The 20935-nt window shown below is 33.9% G+C and overlaps 1 protein-coding gene across 1 annotated transcript; it reads left to right on the top strand.

Moving 5' to 3' along the window:
* Positions 1-874: 874 nt before the first annotated feature.
* On the top strand, positions 875-20033 carry LOC133180612 (macrophage mannose receptor 1-like). The gene is made up of 8 exons (XM_061315084.1): positions 875-1616; positions 4048-4191; positions 11753-11856; positions 12184-12283; positions 14395-14617; positions 18609-18894; positions 19622-19718; positions 19819-20033. The coding sequence occupies exons 1-8, from the start codon at positions 875-877 to the stop codon at positions 20031-20033; spliced, it is 1911 nt and encodes a 636-aa protein (XP_061171068.1).
* The last annotated feature ends 902 nt before the right edge of the window (positions 20034-20935 follow it).

Raw genomic sequence — 20935 nt, 5'->3', positions numbered from 1 at the left:
CTCACTTTAGCATCCTTTTGTGACGTCATTGCTTATATCGAATTCATTGCTGGTGCGTGCTTCCAAATATCTATTGTTTATATTTTGATTTTATCCTTCCGATACCGTTTTTCTTGCCTCATCATGTAGATACTTTTTACTACTGGATGTGAATGCTATTTACGTATATATTGTGTGGATCTGTGTTCGTTATATGACAAAAATTGTGTTTTATGTTACTGGAAAATTTCCATTTCTTCGAAATATGGCGTCAAGACGCAGGTCTAAGAACTCGATTGATTCTACTAATCCTGCAAACTGGACAAATGCTCAGTTAAAAACGACTTTAAAAGACTTGGGAATCAACATTTCTATTCCCCTGAATAATAATCAATTGAAGAAATTGTACGAAGACAATAAAGAGAGACAACCTGTGTTAGCAGAAAATAGTGCCAATGCCAGTAATCAAAGGGACAGTGAGAACTCCGCCAGTGTCGTAAATTCTTACGCTGTGATTAATGCAGGAATTGTGTCGCAAACAAGCTTTTCTAGTAATGAAAATCAGGAATCTATAACCGCCATGCCGCCAACGACCCAATCACTACTTCGTAGCTCGCGGAAAGATACATCGCTATCGCAGCCAACTTCCGCTCAGGGCAGTTCGCAGCCAACTTCCGTCCAGGGCAGTTTGGAAGTCCTTGGAAACCATGCTAAGTTAGAGAGCGCTCTTGTCAACACGCTGCAACTTTGTCAGCAAACTTTGCTACAAGTGACTCGAAAAAGCGAGCCTACTTCCAATTTCAGTCTACAGTCGGCCATGGCAGCATATCAGACGCAGGCTAGCGCGTTTCCCCCGAAGCCATACCCCGTACTTACCAGCACTGACACAATTTAGATGTCTAGACCATCTTTCGGTGTACCAGCGACATCGATCACCGACATCGATATTATTTCCCCAGAAGTACGCCAACAGATCGTAGCAGGTAAAGATGTAAATTTAAACACTTTACTTATTCCAAACTACGAAACACTTGTAAAAAAGAAAACACAAGAGAAAGATGAGAGGTTACAAAGAGTCCTCTCCTCAGATGAGTTTATAATGGCCTTTGGCAATTATAAAAGAATTATGTGTTCAGCATTTTCATCAAGGGCGGAAGAGCTAGATTTGTACCTTGCTCATGTTATCGAAACAGCTAATATTTGGCCACACAAATTTTATGAGTACCACAAAATGTTTTCGGCTAAATGTGCTACTATGCTTATCCAATACAACGTTAAAATTGACTGGTCTAAGGGCGATATTGAGTTGAGACAGAAAATTTGTGCAGGTTCCCGTGTTAATTCTTGTGCCAAGTGTTACTCGACTATGCATTCTACCAACATGTGTCCATCAAAATCTCAATTTCACACAGGCCCGGGTAAAGCTGATACCCTTGGACGTGAAATCGTATACCATAACGGCCAACAAGTTTATAATAACTTCAATTGGGTGCAAGGTTGTTCTAAGCCTTACTGCAAATATGTTCATGTCTGTAAACAATGCAAGTCTAAAAATCATGGCAGAAATCAGTGTCCAACTAAAAATAAGGAGTCATCCAATACTAAACCAAAGCAACAGAATCAAAAACCAGTTACTGGTACTGAAAATCAATCATGACTAGCCTCTACTTCAATAAACTATAATCAGCTGAGACTAGAATTAAAAAATCATCCTGATAAAGAATTTTCAACACTGCTTTTTAACAGTATTCAACATGGTTTTGATATGCTAGTTTCCGAGTTTGATCTTGTTTCATTTGATGTAAAAATGCATTATCTGCGAGGAGAGATCCAGAAACTGCTAGAAAGCTGATCAAAGATGAAATTGTCAAAGGCTTTGTAAATGGTCCGTTCGACGAACCTCCATTTCCTGTTTACAGAGTCAGTCCTACTGGTATTGCTACTCATAAATATTCAGCTAAAAGAGACTTATTCTTGAGCTCTCCTCCCCGCATAATCAAGACAAGCATCTCAGTGTAAACGATCTTATTGATAAAGATTTATGCTCTCCGCAGGTACGTTAAGGCTTCCCAGAGAATATTGCAGTGTACTCAGTGCCTTCAGTTCTCTGAACTACAAATATATGACGTCATACTTGAAAATGACGTCAAGTCACTGCAAACTTGAGCTGTTATGATGGGGAGAGTGTCATAAACTTTACACCTTATTTTAATCTGCATATAAAGTGTCAGAAAGCAAGTGTAAAATAAACATGTTTAAATCAATTTTTTTTAAATCTTATATATCCGAATACTTTAGATAACTTTGGTTTATTACTCTTGTTTAAAAGTCAGCGTGTTTAAAATATATACGAAAATATACGTTTGACATTAACCCTTTTCATACCCGTGGATAGAAGTAGAATTTATAATATGTGTATAAAACAGGCTGGCGCAGGTGATTAATGAGGATTTATTTGAGATCTTTTGTGGAAATCTGTAAGAGGAGTTTCCTCCCTAACTGAATCTTGCTTAGGAAATATGTGTGATGGCTTTGTTTTAATACAGATGACGATATTGAGTGGAAAATACCCTCAAATCTGTCGGTAATTTGAATTTATTGTGAAATATTTTGTACCAGAGTAATAGTATAACTTTTCCCAAGCACATTTCGGGTTCACAAGGATGTGATGAGTTTATTTTGTGACAAAAAATTACCAATTATTATGTTAATCAGCTGCGCCGAAGCGATTTATGTGAAACACGTCAAAAAAGTAGAAATGACCGTCACGTGATCAACGTGGTCATGTGATATCGTAACAAATACCTTTATGTATAGCCTAAGGAACTCTCTATATAAATTGGCCATACTAAAGTACATAACTTACAATTAAAACTCAGAATCTACCTTGCAATGTAGTGTTATGTTTTGAATGCATTTAAAGCTTCGGGAAGCCTTAACATTGCCGCGTCTGTCCTACATCAAATTAGACGATGCAATCCAAGTTATTCAAGAATATGGTCAGTACAGCATATGCTGTAAAGTAGACATCTCCGATGCTTTCAAGCAGTTGCCTGTTACTCCATCGCAATGGCATCTCTTTTGTTTCAAATGGGAAAACATATACTACAAATTATGTTCGATTACCGTTTGGCTGCCGTTCCAATCCCAAACTTTTTTACATGTTATCTCAAAGTATTTGTTGGATTGCAAAACACAGTTACAACATCAATGTAATTTTTCATTTGCTTGACGACTTTCTGACCATAGACAAACCAGGTTATTGTGGGGAAAGAACTATGTCTCAATTAACTTTAATATTAATAACAAGCTGAAAATACCTCTATCGTCTAAAAAAACAGTTGGCCCTACATGTGAATTGGAAGATCTTGGAGTGATATAAGACACAGTGAACATGCAAGCTCGTTTGCCAAAAGACAAAATAGTAAGAATTATCGACTTCATTAAAACAATGTTCAAAAAACCTCCTTGTACAAGAAAAGAGCTTGAACAACTTCTAGGACATTTGAACTTTGCAAGTCGTGTTATCTTACTTGTACAATTCAATGTCGACTGTAAAAGAAAGTTACCATCATGTTCACCTTAACAAAGAATGTAAAGCTGATCTGACAATGTGGTTGGAATTCCTTACTAACCGGAATGGAATTAACCTTTTTTATGACAACAAACTGACCTTAGCATCTCAAATTTCTTTGTTTACCGACGTTTCATCGTCTATTGGTTTTGGAGGTTTTTTCTCCAATAAATGGTTTTATGACAAATTGCCCCAAGAATTACCTGCAATTGAGGATTACTCAGCGTCTATGGCATTCCTCGAACTTTTTCCCATAGTTGTTGCAGCAGTTCTATGCATATGGGGAAATCAGTGGTCCGGTAAAAAGATCCTCTTTAAATGTAATAACATTGCTACAGTGTACATTATTTAAAAAGGTCGATCCAAAGAACCTTGTATCATGAAATTAATGAGACGCTTAACTATGTGTGCTGCCATAAACAATTTTGCTGTCTTTAGTGAACATGTTCCCGGTGTTTAAAAACTCTATATCCGATGCTTTATCTCGTTTTCAGATAAAGAAATTCCGACAACTGGCGCCGCATGCAGAGGAATTATTAACGCCATGTCCACCACTATCCGAGATTCTTTGGACTGCTCAATAGACAATCTCTGGACTCATGCTTTATCCCGGGCAACTTTAACTGCCTATGAATCAGGTATGGACTCCTACATAAAGTTTCTTCTACTTCATGGCACAACATGGGATGATGGAAGTCTTCCACCCATTACAGAAAGGCTACTTATGCGCTTTGCAGCTTTTTGTGATGAACATAAACAAATTAAACATTCTACAATCAAACTTTATTTGTGTGGAATCAGATTCTATTATTTAAAGCATGGTGGTTTCAACCCAATGTTCGTAGATGGAAAACCACTTCGCAGCTATGTTAAGGCTTCCCGAAGCTTTAAAATGCGCTCAAAACATAATATGTCATTGCGAGGTCGGTTTTGGTTTTAATTTATAAGTATTGAACTTTAGTACTTCCAATTTATATAAAGGGTTTCCTCGGCTATATATTAGCATATTTGTTATGATATCACATGACTTTGTTGATCACGTGACGGTCATTTATAATTTTTTGAAGTGTTTCATATAAATCGCTTCGGCGCAGCTGATTAACACAATAATTATTAACATTTTGTTATATAAATAAACTCATCGTATCCTTGTGTATCCAAAATGTGCTTGGGAAAAGTCGTAGTATTACTTGGGTACAAAATATTTCCTGAGAAATTCAACTTACCTACAAATTTGAGGGTATATTCCACACAGTATCGTAATCTGTATTAAAACAAAGCCAACAAACATTTTTCCCAAGCAAGATTCAGTTCGAGAACAACCTCTTCTTACAGATTTCCACAAAAATTCTCAGATTAATCCTCACTAATCACCTGCACCAGACTCTTTTATACACACAAAATAAATTCTACCTCCAACCACGGGTATAAAACAGAGTACATTTCAAAAGTATATTTTTCATAAGCATTTTGAACATGATGAATTTCAATCAAGGGTAGGTAAGCGGTGTATTTTTAAAATATTCGGACATATAAGACTTAAAAAACCTTTAACGACCCGTGAATTTTGCAATAGCTATCTAGCATTTTACATGCAGTTTGAAATAAAGTGTAAAGTTCATGACACTCTCCCCGTCATAACACCTCAAGTTTGCAGTGACCTGACGTCATTTTCCATTATGACGTCATATTTTGGTAGTTCAGAGATGTGAAGGCACAGAGTGCACTGTCATATTCTACGGGAAGCCTTAACCTACCTGCGTTGTGTGTTTAAAAACAATCTTAATGGGTATTAAAAAGAAACAAGGATCCACTAGTAAACGTGTTCGTTTACTTATAACCATGCCCATATTGTCACAGACGTGCAATTTATTAAAAATGTCAGTATTTGGTTATTTCAATAGCATCATGTTAGAAGCTGCTTGTGTTGCAGCTTTTTTGGTTTCCTTAGGTGTGGAGAATATTCAGTGTTTAATCAGTTTCTCTGATTGTCATCTATGCTTTAGTGATGTTCAAATCAGCACTGAATCTGTTTTTATTACACTTAAGAAGTCTAAAACTGACCTCTTTAGGCAAGATATAACAATTCCTTTTTATAAAACAGGTTTTTCTGTATGTCCAGTGCTTTCTATTTGTAGATATTATAATTTAAGGCAGTCTTTGATCTCAGTAAACACTGAAGCTTTTTTTGTAACCGAGGACAGAAAACCTTTATCTAGACAATTTTTTATAATGCACATCAAGATTCTTTTAGAGAAATTAGGTTTAACCAGTAATAGTTATAATGGTCACTCCTTCAGAATCGGAGCAGCAACAACTGCTCATGAAGCTCGACTTGAAGACTATCTGATTCAAACCTTAGGTCGATGGTCATCAGATTGTTATGTTAGGTACATACATACATCTCCCAACATTATCAAAGATGCTCAGATTCCACTTGCTCAGACAGACACAACACTTTTTCCAGCTTGATTAGATTTGTACTGGCAACAAAGGTTTTTATGGGAACCTGGGGGCTACATCTGCTCTGCATATGTATTTGGCCAATTCGTTACAAATTTTTGTAAAATTTTTGTACTCATCCCCCAAGTTTTTTAAGGTTTTGTATATATTATTTACGAAAGGGGGATAACTTTTAGAAAATGTTCTTTTGTTTTTCATCCCCCTAGTGAATTGTTACCAAAGGGGGATAACTTTTATTAAATGTACTCTGTTTCTCATTTATTAAATGTACTCTGTTTCTCCTCCCCCATGTTTCAAATTGTCTTTATAAGGGGGATAACTCATTTTAAATTCGTAATTGCAGAACAGTTGTAAGTTCCCAGTTTTCCAAATTGTATGTTTGTTAATTGTAGTGTGTAGATGTTTTATTTGCTTGTGTTGTATATAATAAATTAGTTTATTTAAGCAATATCTTGTTTTGTATCAGTCTCAGCAGTCAAGATCATTGCATATCAGACAGCTATGTTATGAACAATAACTAGTCTATAAAGGAGGGACTATAGTAATTATGGACAGAGAACACTATAAAGAAATGTCCCTATCTCAACTCCAGGATAGTCAGTTCTATGAAATTTGAAGTTAACGAACAGTATTCAATCTCGAAAGTCCTATGAAACGATACAAATTTGGAGCAGAGCAAATTTTACTGTTTTGAACGCCCGGTCAGCCTTTTATCTATAGTTCTAAACAACAAAAATGCCAAAGTTCAACAATATGCCGTATACTTTGAATCATACTTTTTATCCATATGAAGAACTTGTGTTCTAAAGCATTTGGAAAATGCTGGTAGAATCGTGTAGCTAACATAAATTAATAATCTATTCAACTATTAATACAAAATATAAAACGTTTGGGGGAGGTGGTGGGTATGCGAAAATGTGGAATGATTACTGCTGGGACAGTAGAGTAGGATATTATCAGAATTTTTATGGCCTAGAGATGTTTTTACATAATTATTTTCAAAGACAGAACTATGGTATCCCTAGGTAGTGTTCAATTCTTGATATTTTCATAAAGGCATATTTTTTCTATTTATAGATGTCATGTGATGACATCGTAATGGAGTGCTTCTCTAAGCCGTATACATATTGTCTTCAATACAATGGGTAAAAATAATGTGTTTTATCCACGTCTTTTCTGATTTATAAGTGCAATGTATACGATAGTGTAAATATACCGAATATTGATCTAGCTACTGCCTGAACGTACATTCCGTTTGCCTGAAACGCAAGGCGGGTGTGGTCAGTCAACAGGGCTGCTAACTCCTCCATGTAGCACCTGATATCATCTTTGACGTTTTTAGAGGTCTGTGTTTGCTCTGCTCCAACTCTGTATTGTTTTAATGGACTTTTGAAATTGATTACTGTTTGTAGTCTGCACATATCTTGTACGACTTAAAAAAATGAAATCTAAGAATTTGATATATGGAGTAAAAAATTCTTTAATTTACTTAAGTACAAAAAATTGATAAACTATGCAGATATGTTAAGGAACATTCAAAACATTTCTAGGGAAAGTTGAACTTTAAAAATGCATGTGTCCGATAATTTATTAAAACTGCTGATTAAACCTAAACTATTATTAATTACACGTACTGTATTTAGACTTCAGAGAATTTAAGACAGAGTGCACACCATGACGCCATCACGTGACAGATATTAATAGAAGACTTATAAATTCCTTAATAATAAAGTAAATAAAACAACATACTCCAGAATTTAATACTTTCTTGGGGCAAAAAACAGCTGAAAAACATCTCCGATGCCAAAAACGCCATTTGTTCCGTCAGAGACAAAAATATTCAACACCTTTATACCTTTTGAAACCTTACCAATTTTTGCACATATATACATGTAACCCGATATATATTTCTTCAATCCCTGTGTACCTCTGGGTTCTATTAGCAATGTCCAAGTATCTAGAACGTAATCATTCGATCTGTACAAATATTATGTTTTAAATTACATGCATTAGGCTTACTGTTGTTCTTTTGCATTATACAAGAATATCAGCAGTCTCCTTTAAAGTCGTAATTTCGTAAGTTCTATGGTCGATACAATGACCTTGTCAGCAAATACAATCTATCATTAAGTCAAAAGCGTTTTTCATACTAAGATTTAGGCCATTATTTACACACCGAAATGTCGACGAATTTTTCCATTATTTCCCGATCATGACAAGGAGCACACGGCGGATGTGACCGGTCGGCAGGGGATGCTCACTCCTACATGACACCTGAACCCATCTCTGATGTTTTTAGAGATCCGTGTTTGCTCTGCTCCAAAATTTGTATTGTTTAATGGAATTTTGAGCTTGAATACTGTTCGTTATCTCCATACATTTTATTGTCACGAATGGCAGAGGTTTCACTTATCTGTTTGCCGTTTTAACCAAATTCTCGTTACACCATCATGTTCAATGCTCAAGTATTTGTTGAACAGCTATGACGTCATTAATCGGAGTTTTGAACCTAAGTAACAAATAAAGCAGAAGAAATAAAACTTCATTTTTATTCAAAGATGCATGTTCCTATTCATTTTAGCAGTTTCATTACTTCTTGCCAAACCAACATTAGACATTTTTTAGTTCTAATGATATTGTGATGTTGCCTTTTGAGACTTCATTTTTAAATGATTTCGTCAAGTCAGAAAATTTGAGCGTTTCGTTAACACAGCTGCATAGTGTATAAAGTCAAAATTATCATTTATGGTAAACTAAAGTACACTGTAGTTTACTATTGATATTTTCCTTAGGGATTTCAAAAGTATGTGATCATCAAAAACCTTTTTTTTCACACATTCAGCGAGGTATCTAGTAATAAACAAAAACTGCAGTTAGTTATGATGATTTTGACAATTTCTACAATTGAATAATTAATAACCCTTGAATCCTTTGGCATGCATTTATTTACGCAATTAAAAAAAGAATTCCATTCTTTTAGAAAGCTTTAACAAAGGTAACGACAACTTTTGTTATCTAAAAGGCTAAGGTTAGTAAAGAGAATGTTCTTATGTGCAGGAAATTATCTACTTATATAGCTGCACCTGAACATATGCATTTCTAAGTGTGGACATGGACGTCGAAAGATTACTGATCCTTACAATATTGAATTTTTTTCTTACTACAGGTGAGGGAGTTTGCTAATTCTTAAAAAACATAATTTAAGATGAAATATTTGTGCAAAATTGCCTTTAAAAAATTAGTTCATTTTGAATGTCAGCGCCAGCGGTAGGACTGAAGGCCGCTATGGTAAATATCTAATGTTAAGACTCAAAAGTCAGACGGTAAAGAAAAAAATCAGAAGTTTTTTTTTTTTTTTTTTCAATTAAATTCCAATGGTCTTTGCAAAACCACTTGAATAATGTTTTACTTCCTGTATCCTGTCAATGAAATAAGTTTGACACAATATAAACCAGAGCTATGGAATGAAGTGAAAGTTTTGCAGAAATTATTTAAGAAATGTCAAAAACAGAAAAAAAAAACCCAGATAAACTTAACCCCCCCCCCATGTATTTATTGACAAAGATTGAAAGAGATCTTTAACCTTCTAGAGACTTATCAATCTCAATTATCTGATATTATATTTCAGCATTGAACAGTGAAAAATTACAGTGATAAATGTTGATGTACAGTTTCAAATACCCAATGTTTGCTTTAACTCTGTGTGGATCAAACCATAGTGGGTCATTATTCAATTGATATTCAATATGGCTACATATCTTCCGTTGAAACAGTAATTTCAGAGCTAAAGAGTAACAAATACAGTTATCTAATATATAAAAGTTCATCTATTAGGAGACTTATTTTTATATTCATATGCAGCAGAATTTATTCAAAATCTTATAAAGGAGAAGAATACAATACAAATATGTGTCATAAAACACGGACCCATTGACATTTCAGAGGTGGGATCAGATGCCTGGAGGAGTTGGCATCCCCCTACGAAAAGTTCCGTCTACCTGATCAATACATAGGGCTCATGGCAGGTGTGACCGGTCAACAGGGGATGCTCACTCCTCTTAGGCACCTGATCCCACCTCTGGAATTTCCAGTGGTCTGTGTTTTATGCCTCTTCACATATTTGTATTTTTTTATAGATTTTTTGAGGTTGATCGCTGTTCTTTATCTTCACCTTCTACATTACAAACCTTGTATTCTGCAGTTTAATGATGATCAATACTGTGCTCCAGCTACATTTTCCCTAGCTGGAGGCTAGATGACATCCATTGCTCATGTTCAATACCTTTTATTTGTAAAATGAGATCCATATCACTCTTTTCTATTTAAGTATGTAGTTAGAATTAGTAAAAAGAGGAAGTTACAAATTAAACCTGTGTAGCTGAATGACATAGGATTATTAAAGTTCGTGCATTTTGATAGTTCAAACATACGTTAAATGGTTTTTGATGTTAGAGCTTTTGATCTAGAGTGGCAGATTAAGGAGCTGAAGAGTTGTTCGAATACCACTGCTGGACGTGAAGATAGGTCCTTCGGATGAGACTGTATAAACAGAGGTCCATTAAAGGCTGGTACTAAAAAGATCCGCCACTTTAAAATAACCCTGAGTGCCAAGTATGGGTCCAAATTTGTAGCGGCAAGTGGTGGTGTCTTAACATGATTAAAAACTTCTCGAAGGGATGTTCAACATACAAACCCCCTTTACTTGATCAATTCAGAAGGCTCACAGTCCATGTGACAGGGCAAAGAGGATCGTCACTCCTCATGTGCACCTGATATCCCCCCTCTGTTTCCTGATGTCCTTTTCTTTTGTCTTGATCATAAATTGTATTCTTTACAGGGTTTAAGATCATTTTTCGTTCTTTTATCTTTATCAAATACAAAGATTGTTATAAAAAGTTCGCGGACACGTTGATTTAAGAAAAAAATATAATCTACTTTGAAGAATGACTTATGTTAACTAAAATTTTTATCAATTTTTAATAAGTATAAACAAAAATTAGGTTTATATTCTAAGGTTTCAAAAATATACAAAAGATTCACTAGTCAACCAGTTGAAGTTTCTTAACGTAAGATGGTGTGAGAACCTGATTCCAAAGTTTTTAATCATTTTCACAGAAATATTTCAGATTTACAGATGTTTACATCGTTTTTCATAAAAAAATAATTTCTATAACAAAACATGCGTCTTTTCCCCCTTAGAATTTTTTGGTGGCGTAATGTGTAGGCGATATATATAGATACTCAGATAAAAAAAAACAAAAATAGGATCGGATGACTGGAATTTTAGACGATCTGTAGAGCAGGAGGTGGATATGTCACAAAAGAACTAGTCCCTAGTTTATGATAAGGTCTACCTGTTCTTTAAAGAGCATACATTTGAATTCACTGTACATTAAAACCTTTGACATCATGAACCTGACGTCTACTTATCTCTGTAAATGGTTGCAATATTAGGACACTTGGTCTGTAAGCTAGAGAATAAGAAATAAAAATTTCTACCCAAATTTTACTCAAATATCTTGCTTTCGCAACATTTACAGGTAAAGTAAAATAATAACCACAAACTGTGATACTCATTTTTTATATATAAGATTTTTGTTTTAGAATTATCAGTGGTACAGGACATGAAAAAAATAAAAAATAGTCAACGATAAGTTGTTCTCAGATCTTTGATTTTGTTTTCAAAATTACCTTTTTTATCTCAGGTATTTAAAAACACTCTTTGTTTATTTTCAGGGATTGGATTCGTGGAAGCTGACTGTCATAACAACTGGAAAAGTTTTAATCGAAATTGTTACCTATTCCTTAACCACAATCCAATGAACTGGCAAAGCTCTCGGGTACGTTTTTATCCGTTTTTTTTTCCTAAACTTTTCCCAAATTGAACAGTTAACAGTTCAAAACTGTAAATCAAAAAAAGAAGTTTTATCGTCGATTAGTTTATCGTTAAATATTGAATGAAAGAATGTTTCTTTGCCCTACTGATAAAAGTGCATCGGCTGTAGATGTTAATTTACAAATGTATTTTCTCATGGGTAATTAAAGCACAATAACGGTAGATTTTTAAATCGAATTTTTTAAATTAGATTATACTTTAATTTTTTCTTTTTTATTGTATTCAAATGCGTGTAGAGAATCAATGTGATATGTATTTTTGCTTTATTTAGGACTACTGCGCACATGCAGGTGCAAAGTTGGTAGAAATTGATTCTTCTGATGAGGATACTTTTATCTTACAAAACGCGAAGGATTTACATCTAAGTGGTCGTAAGTTTAAAGTAGTTAGCCTATATCTTTATAACGTACTTAATGCTTTCTGGTATAACAAAAAAAAGTTTTCCATTGCAAGGAAAGGATGGAAACGATTGGAATTTGCACCACTCGTACACAAGATGATGACCGAAGTAGATATCATGCGTACGGTCATCGAAAAATGTCACATGACCTGATCTGTTAAAATTTTTTGCTCACGATTTCAAACATTTCTCAATTTATCTACGTTACCTACGATGATGTGTAAGTATATAGGAATGTAATCTCTATGTCAGTTGTTGTTTATGGATTAAGGAAAATAAAACGACGGATCGTCATCAAAGTTTTGCAATATGATGTCCGCAACATAAATGATTTATATTTAGACTCTAAATTATCAAATTGATGGCCGTATAATATGCATGAAATCATGCTTTTCGGCAATTTTTCTGATTAACATGCAATACAGTTATCAGAATATTTTATTTTTTTAATCATGACTGCATCCAGAAGTAAAGAAGTACGAACGAAGTCATATATTTTCTCTTGTTTGAAAAGTGAAAATAGGTTTACAGTGTGTACTATGACAGTTACTTTATATCGATAATATTTCTATCACAGAATTTGAATTATCTTTTGAGTACGCGTGAGTACGTGAGAATTATCTTTTGGGTACGCGTGAGTACGTGAGAATTATCTTTTGAGTATGCGTGAGTACGTGAGAATTATCTTTTGGGTACGCGTGAGTACGTGAGAATTATCTTAGTGAGTAAACAGAACGGGATTTGGAAGGCGCAGGGGAGGATCTCGCTCAACTCATTTTGTGACACATTCGCTTTTCCATTTTAAATCTTCTATGCTTATGACATTTTTGATGACCGTAATATATAGTATGTCATCAACTTGTACAGAGTCATATATAATAAAATCAGCAAAGCTCCTGAAACAATTGTAGAGATTTTGTGGAATAAGTGCGCGAACAGACAATTTAGAAATAGAAAATGTAAATGATTATGCACGATTCCATTCAAACTAAGATTTAAACTTTGATTTTGCTGGTCATTGCTTCAGCGATTTCATTCTGATTTGGTGAAGAAACAGGATGTTGTGATGACAACTGGTTGTAAACACAGAAAAAATGTTGTGATAAATTGTAAATTCCTCTTTTACGCTTAAACCAGCATTTTTAAAACTCTTTATTACCTTATGAAGCAATGATTGCGATAAAAAAAATCAATTCTCATTTCTAAAAGATGAGTGTGACATTCATGTTTAAAAAAGAGTGTGACGATATCTTTCGAATATAAATATTGTCTTCGCATGTGAGTTAAGGCTAGGTATAGGCGTTTCTATACAAATGAGCTAATAAAAACGCATCAGAGGTATATTTATTATTCAGAGAAAGTGTTGATTTATTTTCTTAAGCATACTTAGTACCCACGATAAGTTAAAGCCAGTACACATTATAACGTCACTGATCTTACGTCCTGGAGGTAATAAAACACATCAATAAAACAGCTTTGGCGCAAGGGATTACCCTATTTATTTTTACATAAAAATTGTATAATACTAAGAAGAATATTCTATAGATTAATAAAACTGCTTAACAAATACTAGACATTTTATCATTTGATCGGAATTCGAGGAAACTTATACCCGGACAGTACATTTTTACCCTTATTCGACTAAAAACTTTACAAATAGAAATTATACAACTGAGCTGTTGATATATATTTGTACAGCAATGTCAGCAAAGTTTGGACTATTTTGCTTTTAAATATACCTTGTTTCAGTTAAATAAAATAGATCATGCCGTTGCGCCGATGCATTTTTGTTGATATCCATTATAATCTTGTGTAATGGGTAACAAGTATATATTAGACAATGTTTTAACTTTCTCTGTATAATAGATATAGTCCTTAGGAATTTTAATTAAATTATTTGCATAGAAATGCATATACCTATCCTTTACTCACCTGCGTTAATAAAAACTCTTTTATATGACTCGTATTCACGTTGTAGATACAATATTTTAAATTCGAACATTCAAAGAATATTTTGAATTTTAAATAACATTAAAATGAAATAGTCGATTGAGTTTTTGAACAAAATTTTCATTTTTGTAGACTGTTTTTGGTTGGGTGGCTCCGATGCCAGGCTCCCAGGAGTTTGGATGTGGTCAACATCACGAAAAATGTTAATGTATACCAACTGGGCACCAGGAGAGCCCAATCACTATCACTCTCATCAGGAGCACTGTCTGAATCTTCATTACTATACTCGCTCTAACGTGTACCTCTGGAATGACGAGTCGTGTGCAGAACCTTGCTATCCTATCTGTGAACAACCGTATGAAAAAGTTTTTAAATATTTAATCCAGTATATTATCTTTGATTACACAGAAGATCTTGAGTGCAATACTTTTAAATGAAAAGAAGAAATCCCCTGCTCTGTCCTTCAAGTCTGACTTGGATTTTATTAAAAATATTTTGATATGCAATAAGACCATTCAGTTTGACATAACGTTATTGCCAATAAACATTATGGACAACTGTCGAATGTACTGATCTCTAGAATAATAAGAAAGAAAGGTTGTGAGCAAAAGTTCGACTTATCTGAGACCTCACTTACTTTTATGTTAAAGCATAAGACATTCTTATGTAGGACTTAATGTACGTCCTTAGAAACCTACTAAGTCACACTAATAGCCTAACTTTATTTTTAAAAAAAAACTTAGCAGGCTTCATGTTATGAACCTTTAATTTTGAAACACCTAGGTAGCCATTATTGATGACGTCCACGTTCACTGTAAGTAATGTACTACAGTCCCTGAAACGTTCTACTTTCCCATTTTTCCGTTCGCTCACCGTTCGTTCACCGTTCGTTCAGCGTGCGTTCACCGTTCGTTCACCGTGCGTTCACCGTTCGCTCTCCGTTCACAGTTTTGCGTTCAGCGTTCACCGTGCGCTCGCGTTCACCGTTCACAAAGCGTTCAGCGTTCGCTCTTCGTTCGTTCACTTTGCGTTCACCTTGCGTTCAGCGTTCACTTATCGTTCAGTCTTTATTGTCATTCGGAACTCCGAAGTGAATGGACTTATCTTTTTTTAAGTAAGGATTTACAAATTTAATAATTAATATATCGTGATCAAAGAAAAATTATCTACAATATTTATTTTTATTATTCTAACTTAGCTGTTAGGTTATTTATTAAATTTATCTGGAAAATAAATGGTTTTATAAGTACATGTATGTACCTATGTTGAACGGTGCTGAAAAATTAAGTTTAAATACGGGCAATATACAGATGCTTCAAGCACTGCAACATTTTGTTGTTATGCTAAAGACGCCAAATCGTTAGTGGATAGATAATAAGCGAAGTCAATTAATTTACCAACTTCAACAGAAATACGAAAATATTTATTTCTAACACATTTTTTTTCTTCAAATAATACAGAAATACATGTTAGAACTAATTCTGAGGATCATAAACAGTACTGGAGCTATCCAGTTAATTAAATATCTTTAGAGGGAATTAAATTCATAGTGTGGTTTGAAAAAAAATTGTTTAAAATGTAATATATTATAGAATTTTTTTTCTACTTTACAAATATAAAGTCTTTAATTAGAGAGAGAGAGATGCCTTTATAACATGATTATCATTAATATAACCAAAGTGATTCTCCAGTAATGATATTTTTCACCGTAACTTTGTTTGCCATTAGATATAATTAAGAGCCCCCCCCCCCTTTCCCGTAAATCTGTTACTTAGTTAGTATTTCCAGTATATTTTAATTAACATTTAAATAGAAGTTAATGTGTTTTGTAGCACAAAAATTTCAGTCTCAAAACAAACATGCATCTAAACAAAGTCATTAAACAATAGTCAAAATATACATATACCGGCGGTGATATTTTAAAATGGCAGGGAGTAGGTTTCAAATTCAAGCGGCTTAATCATTCCAAGTGTTTATTCCCAATGTATTTTATTCATTTATTATTATTATTTTTTTTAGAAATGTTGGAATCAGATCTAAAAATGATAAGAAAAAATGTTAAAACTTCTTGGAAATACTTAACAGTTTGCCTTCGGTGTGACGAGACTTTCACACCTGCACAGTGTCCAATGATTTTGATTGACAGGTCAAGCACGTGGACTTCGTGTGAACTTGAAGCAGGAAAATAAAAACCGATTATGACTGTAACACAAATAGGTTTGGTAATAAAAATAGTTTTTTCATTGCCTGGTATATTAGAAAATAATGAAGAAATTTTATTTGATATAGGTACAAACATTTGAGAAAGGGGGGGTAAAACCGAATCTCTCTCTCTCTCTCTCTCTCTCTCTCTCATTTGTCTGTTTTATAAAAACTATGACAGCATATTACTTAAATATGAAGTTGTGAAAATTTAATATATAACAAATAATATGAATGCCTCTTTGTGTCATCTTGTCCGAGTATAATCACGGCCGGGAAACATGTAGAAGTCTGCTCAATAAATCATCATAAAAAATAAAACTGACTGATAAATATATTATTGCATTGAAATTTTAAAATACGGGTGTATTTATGCAATACGTCCTCATACCTTTGTAAAATATTTTTTTTTCTCATTATTTTACACGGAATCGTCTTGGCACGGAAATAAATGTATGGTTGTTACAACCGTTGTAATTCATTCTATAAGTCCGTAGTTTGCTTTTTAAATTCCACATTATTTGTAATGATTTTATATATCAAATAAGAATAAACATATTTATTTTACAACTAGATTAATTTTATCTTTTATACTACAGCGTTCGGTAACAATTACAATGTTTTACAGATATAAAAATCGTGTTATTAAAAAGTTGAATTTAAACGTCGTACATATGCGCAGAAAATATTGTTAGAAACTTAAATTAATAATTTTACTCAATGTGCATGTATCGTATTTCTTAGGATACTTTTCATTGATTTGTTTATTTATTTATTATTCATTTATTTTTTGGCACCAGGCATACATACAATAGAATAGTTTCAATGTAAGGAAAAGATCAGAGGCATTCCGAACAAATCGTTCATTTTGCGTTCACCGTTCGTTCACCGTTCACTTTGCGTTCGCGTTTGCGCTCCGTTCGCGTTCTGCGTTCGCTCACCGTTCACCGTTCACACATCGTTCACCAAGTTGCGTTCAGCGTTCACACTTCGTTCACTCACCGTTCGCTCTGCGTTCGTTCAGCGTTCGTTCACCGTTCGTTCAGCGTTCGCTCACCGTTCATGTGGGAAAGTAGAACGTTTCAGGGACTGTAGCGTGGACCTATTTAAAGTTTTAGATCAAAACAACCAAAGCTCGAACTACTTACTGCATTTGAGACCCAAAATGAGTTCATCGTATTGCCATGGCATATATATATATTTAAAAATTATCAGTAAAATATAAGACAAAACATCCATGCAATGACCATGTAGCATTTCTTTTCACCAAATAAGTAAAATATTTAAATATGGTTGCTATACATGTGTTTTATATATGTTTTAAGACATTTGATGTACAGTGTGCGTGCTAAAGACCAACAATTAATTACCTTTAAAAAAATTCAAATAAAATTAAATAGATTCAAAGAGAAACGGAAATTGATTTAAAGCTATATGAAGTCCCCATTCAAAAAGGTATTGCATGACGATTTTTGAAAGAATGCATATGCTACTAATATTATACAATTATGGACTCTTTCGGTGGTGAATATGGTTTGTTATTCACCAGAAAAATATCAATATTGACCGAGCTTCGCCTCGGTCAATATTGATATTTTTCTGGTGAATAACAAACCATATTCACCACCGAAAAAGTCCATAATTGTTTAATTATATAGTCCGGATTTGAAATAAATAAGACATGGAAGGCTGCATGACGATACCTTTTTTAACTGTTGTAGAAAAATTAAAAAAAAAAAACGTACAGATTATACAACTTATAACTTCCGTGATTTCATTTCGCTGTTTGTAAAACATCGAAATGTTTGGAACATAATCCTGCGATAGACTTGCCTAACATTTTTCCTGCTCAGATACACAGCTGGCTCCGGCCGTTGTAACCATATTATTTTTAACGTTGTGGTACTGATTGTGACGTCACAATGCCGCTGCACGCTCACTGACCCTCCAGTGAATACGACTTCAAATCCAGTGAATATGTAGTGTTATGAACCGTTTGCGTTTGTATAGATTATATAGGGGCTATTTATAGACTATATGATAAACGCATATATTTATTGGCATCAATAAGAATTTTAAGTTCTAATACTGTTTTTGTTTGTTATAGATTGTGGACATTGTTTTATTTTTTTTTTTAATTTCAGAAACCCTTGGATAAGATATACTGATAAACCTTCTGTTCCTACCACCACTACAACTTCTAGTACTACAACAACCACTGCAGCCCCAACTACCACAACAACCACTCCCCTCCCAACAACTACCACAACCACTCCCCTCCCACCAACCACCAAGCACTTACAAATGGTAACACTACCACAGAACCCACAGACTACTGATCATACAAGCTGTCAAAGCGGATGGATCAGATTTGGCTCAAGCTGCTACCTTTTCGCCACCGACATCTCATACGACTGGGTTGAATCAGGGGTAAAGAATAATATAGTTATGTAATAATTGAGGAATAATCAGCAGAGTTAGCATTATATAAGTATTCCAAATGAGCTTGAAAAACAAAGACCTATGTATACTACGTAATGGCTCCCCGGCATTGCATCATTGCCGATAAAAGTATAATTGTTATTCAGGTCAGTTGTAAATATTTCTTAAACGAGGAAAGTTATTGACAAACAAGTTGATGAAACAAGAATTTTAGCAGTCTTGTTTAAAGGCATCATTTCGTAAGTTATATGGTCGATACAATGACCTTGTCATCAAATACAATCTATCATTAAGTCATATGCTGACTGACGTTTTTAATACTAATTGTTAGACCATTATTTACATACTGAATTGTCGACGGTTTTTTCCGTTATTTACCGATCTTGACAAGGAGCACACGGCGGGTGTGACCAGTCGGCAGGGGATGCTCACTCCTCCATGGCACCTGATCCCACCTCTGATGTTTTTGGAGGTCCGTGTTTACTCTGCTCCAAAATTTGTATTGTTTTAATGGACTTTGAACTTGAATACTGTTCGTTATCTCCATATTTCATTGGTTATTTTTTCTCCTTCTTTAGCTAGTTTATCTTACTTGTCAGAAACTGTATGAATACAGTCTGAATATTTTGCTAACCTTTATATACATTATTATAGACGTTAATACAGCAACTACTTAATATTCTGTGTTAATGAATGTTTTTAATTTAAATTTCAGCACTTCTGCACACTGTTTGGTGCATCTTTGGCATCCATAGAAACTGACATTGAAAATAATTTTATAAGACAGCAGTTGCTTAGCATCGCAAAATCTGGTAAGTTAAAAAGTTTTTTAAAGAATAAAACAAATATTTTTGACTCATCATGAACTCCATAATTATATATTACTTATTCTGGATATTGTTACAAATTTAGTTGACTTTTGGGTTGGTGGTACAGACATTTTGACAGAAGGTGACTGGAAATGGATGACGTCACAAAAGCCAATAACGTATTTTGATTGGTATCCAGGAAGGCCTAACGATTTTCATCACAACGTTAACTGTCTTGAACTGCATCATAATTACAAATATCAATGGAATGATCAAGACTGTCGTGTGCTCAATCATTTTATTTGTGAAATGCCATAAGTTTTTATATATTTTACTTTCGAGCTTTTTGATAAAAATATGTTTTCAACTTCTGTTCAGCACAATTTTGTGATAAGATTCAATCCAACATCAGGTCTTTGTGCTTTCAGTCTTATTTATTATTATCTTTATTTTAATGATCTTGACTTTCAGATGATTTAGAATTTTCTTTTTCAGAAATACTTTCAACTCTCGTCCAATATTTGGATAAAAAGCAGAAGATACACCAATCTTAAGAATCTGTACAAAAAAGTATTATGTATGAACTAAGTGCATGAATAAATTTGTTTTATATATCAAGTTTTACAACAATAAGTGCTGATATATTGTTTCGTTTTTGAAATCAAATTATCACGTGAATAAGTGGATGATAGGCATTGCTTGTACGTTGAGTTGTGTACTGATTTTTTCCCGTTTTCCCGATCATGACAGGGAGTGCACTGCTGGTATGGCCGGTAGGTATGCTTGCTCCTCCATGGCACCTGATCCCACCTCTGATGTTTTTTGGAGGTCCGTGTTTACTCTATTCCTGATTTTTATTATTTCAATGGACTTTTGAACTTGATTACTGTTCGTTATCTACATATTTTATTCTACGAATATTAATGAAGTTATAGGAAGGGAATGTATTTATAAATCTTGAATATCTGAAAGTCAAGATCATTAAAAATTAAATATTTGCTTTATTTAATTTGTTATTTAATATTTAAAACATGGTTCTAAGTTTAATAACTCCTCATGTATCCTCATTTAGGCATTTTCTTTATCTAATTTCGAATGTAAATTGGTTTCCCTGATATTCACAATTTATGCATATCTATAAAGTAACAATTAATTTGGAATTTTCAGTTTTAGAGTTATGTATTTGAACCAGTTTTTACATAGTTATAATAATCCTGCTT

Source organism: Saccostrea echinata, unplaced genomic scaffold, assembly GCF_033153115.1.
Source record: "Saccostrea echinata isolate AGI-Se365-2 ecotype Australia unplaced genomic scaffold, CSIRO_AGI_Sech_v1 ptg000007l, whole genome shotgun sequence".
Lineage (NCBI taxonomy): Eukaryota > Metazoa > Mollusca > Bivalvia > Ostreida > Ostreidae > Saccostrea > Saccostrea echinata.
This window is presented reverse-complemented; position numbering and strand designations above follow the sequence as displayed.

Bases quoted from the DNA above. Each gene is read 5' to 3' on its own strand.
- LOC133180612 (XM_061315084.1), top strand. From the start codon at position 875: ATGTCTAGACCATCTTTCGGTGTACCAGCGACATCGATCACCGACATC. The intron at 11,857-12,183 runs GTACGTTTTTAT...TGCTTTATTTAG, and splicing joins TGAACTGGCAAAGCTCTCGG to GACTACTGCGCACATGCAGG. The intron at 19,719-19,818 runs GTAAGTTAAAAA...TTACAAATTTAG, and splicing joins GCTTAGCATCGCAAAATCTG to TTGACTTTTGGGTTGGTGGT.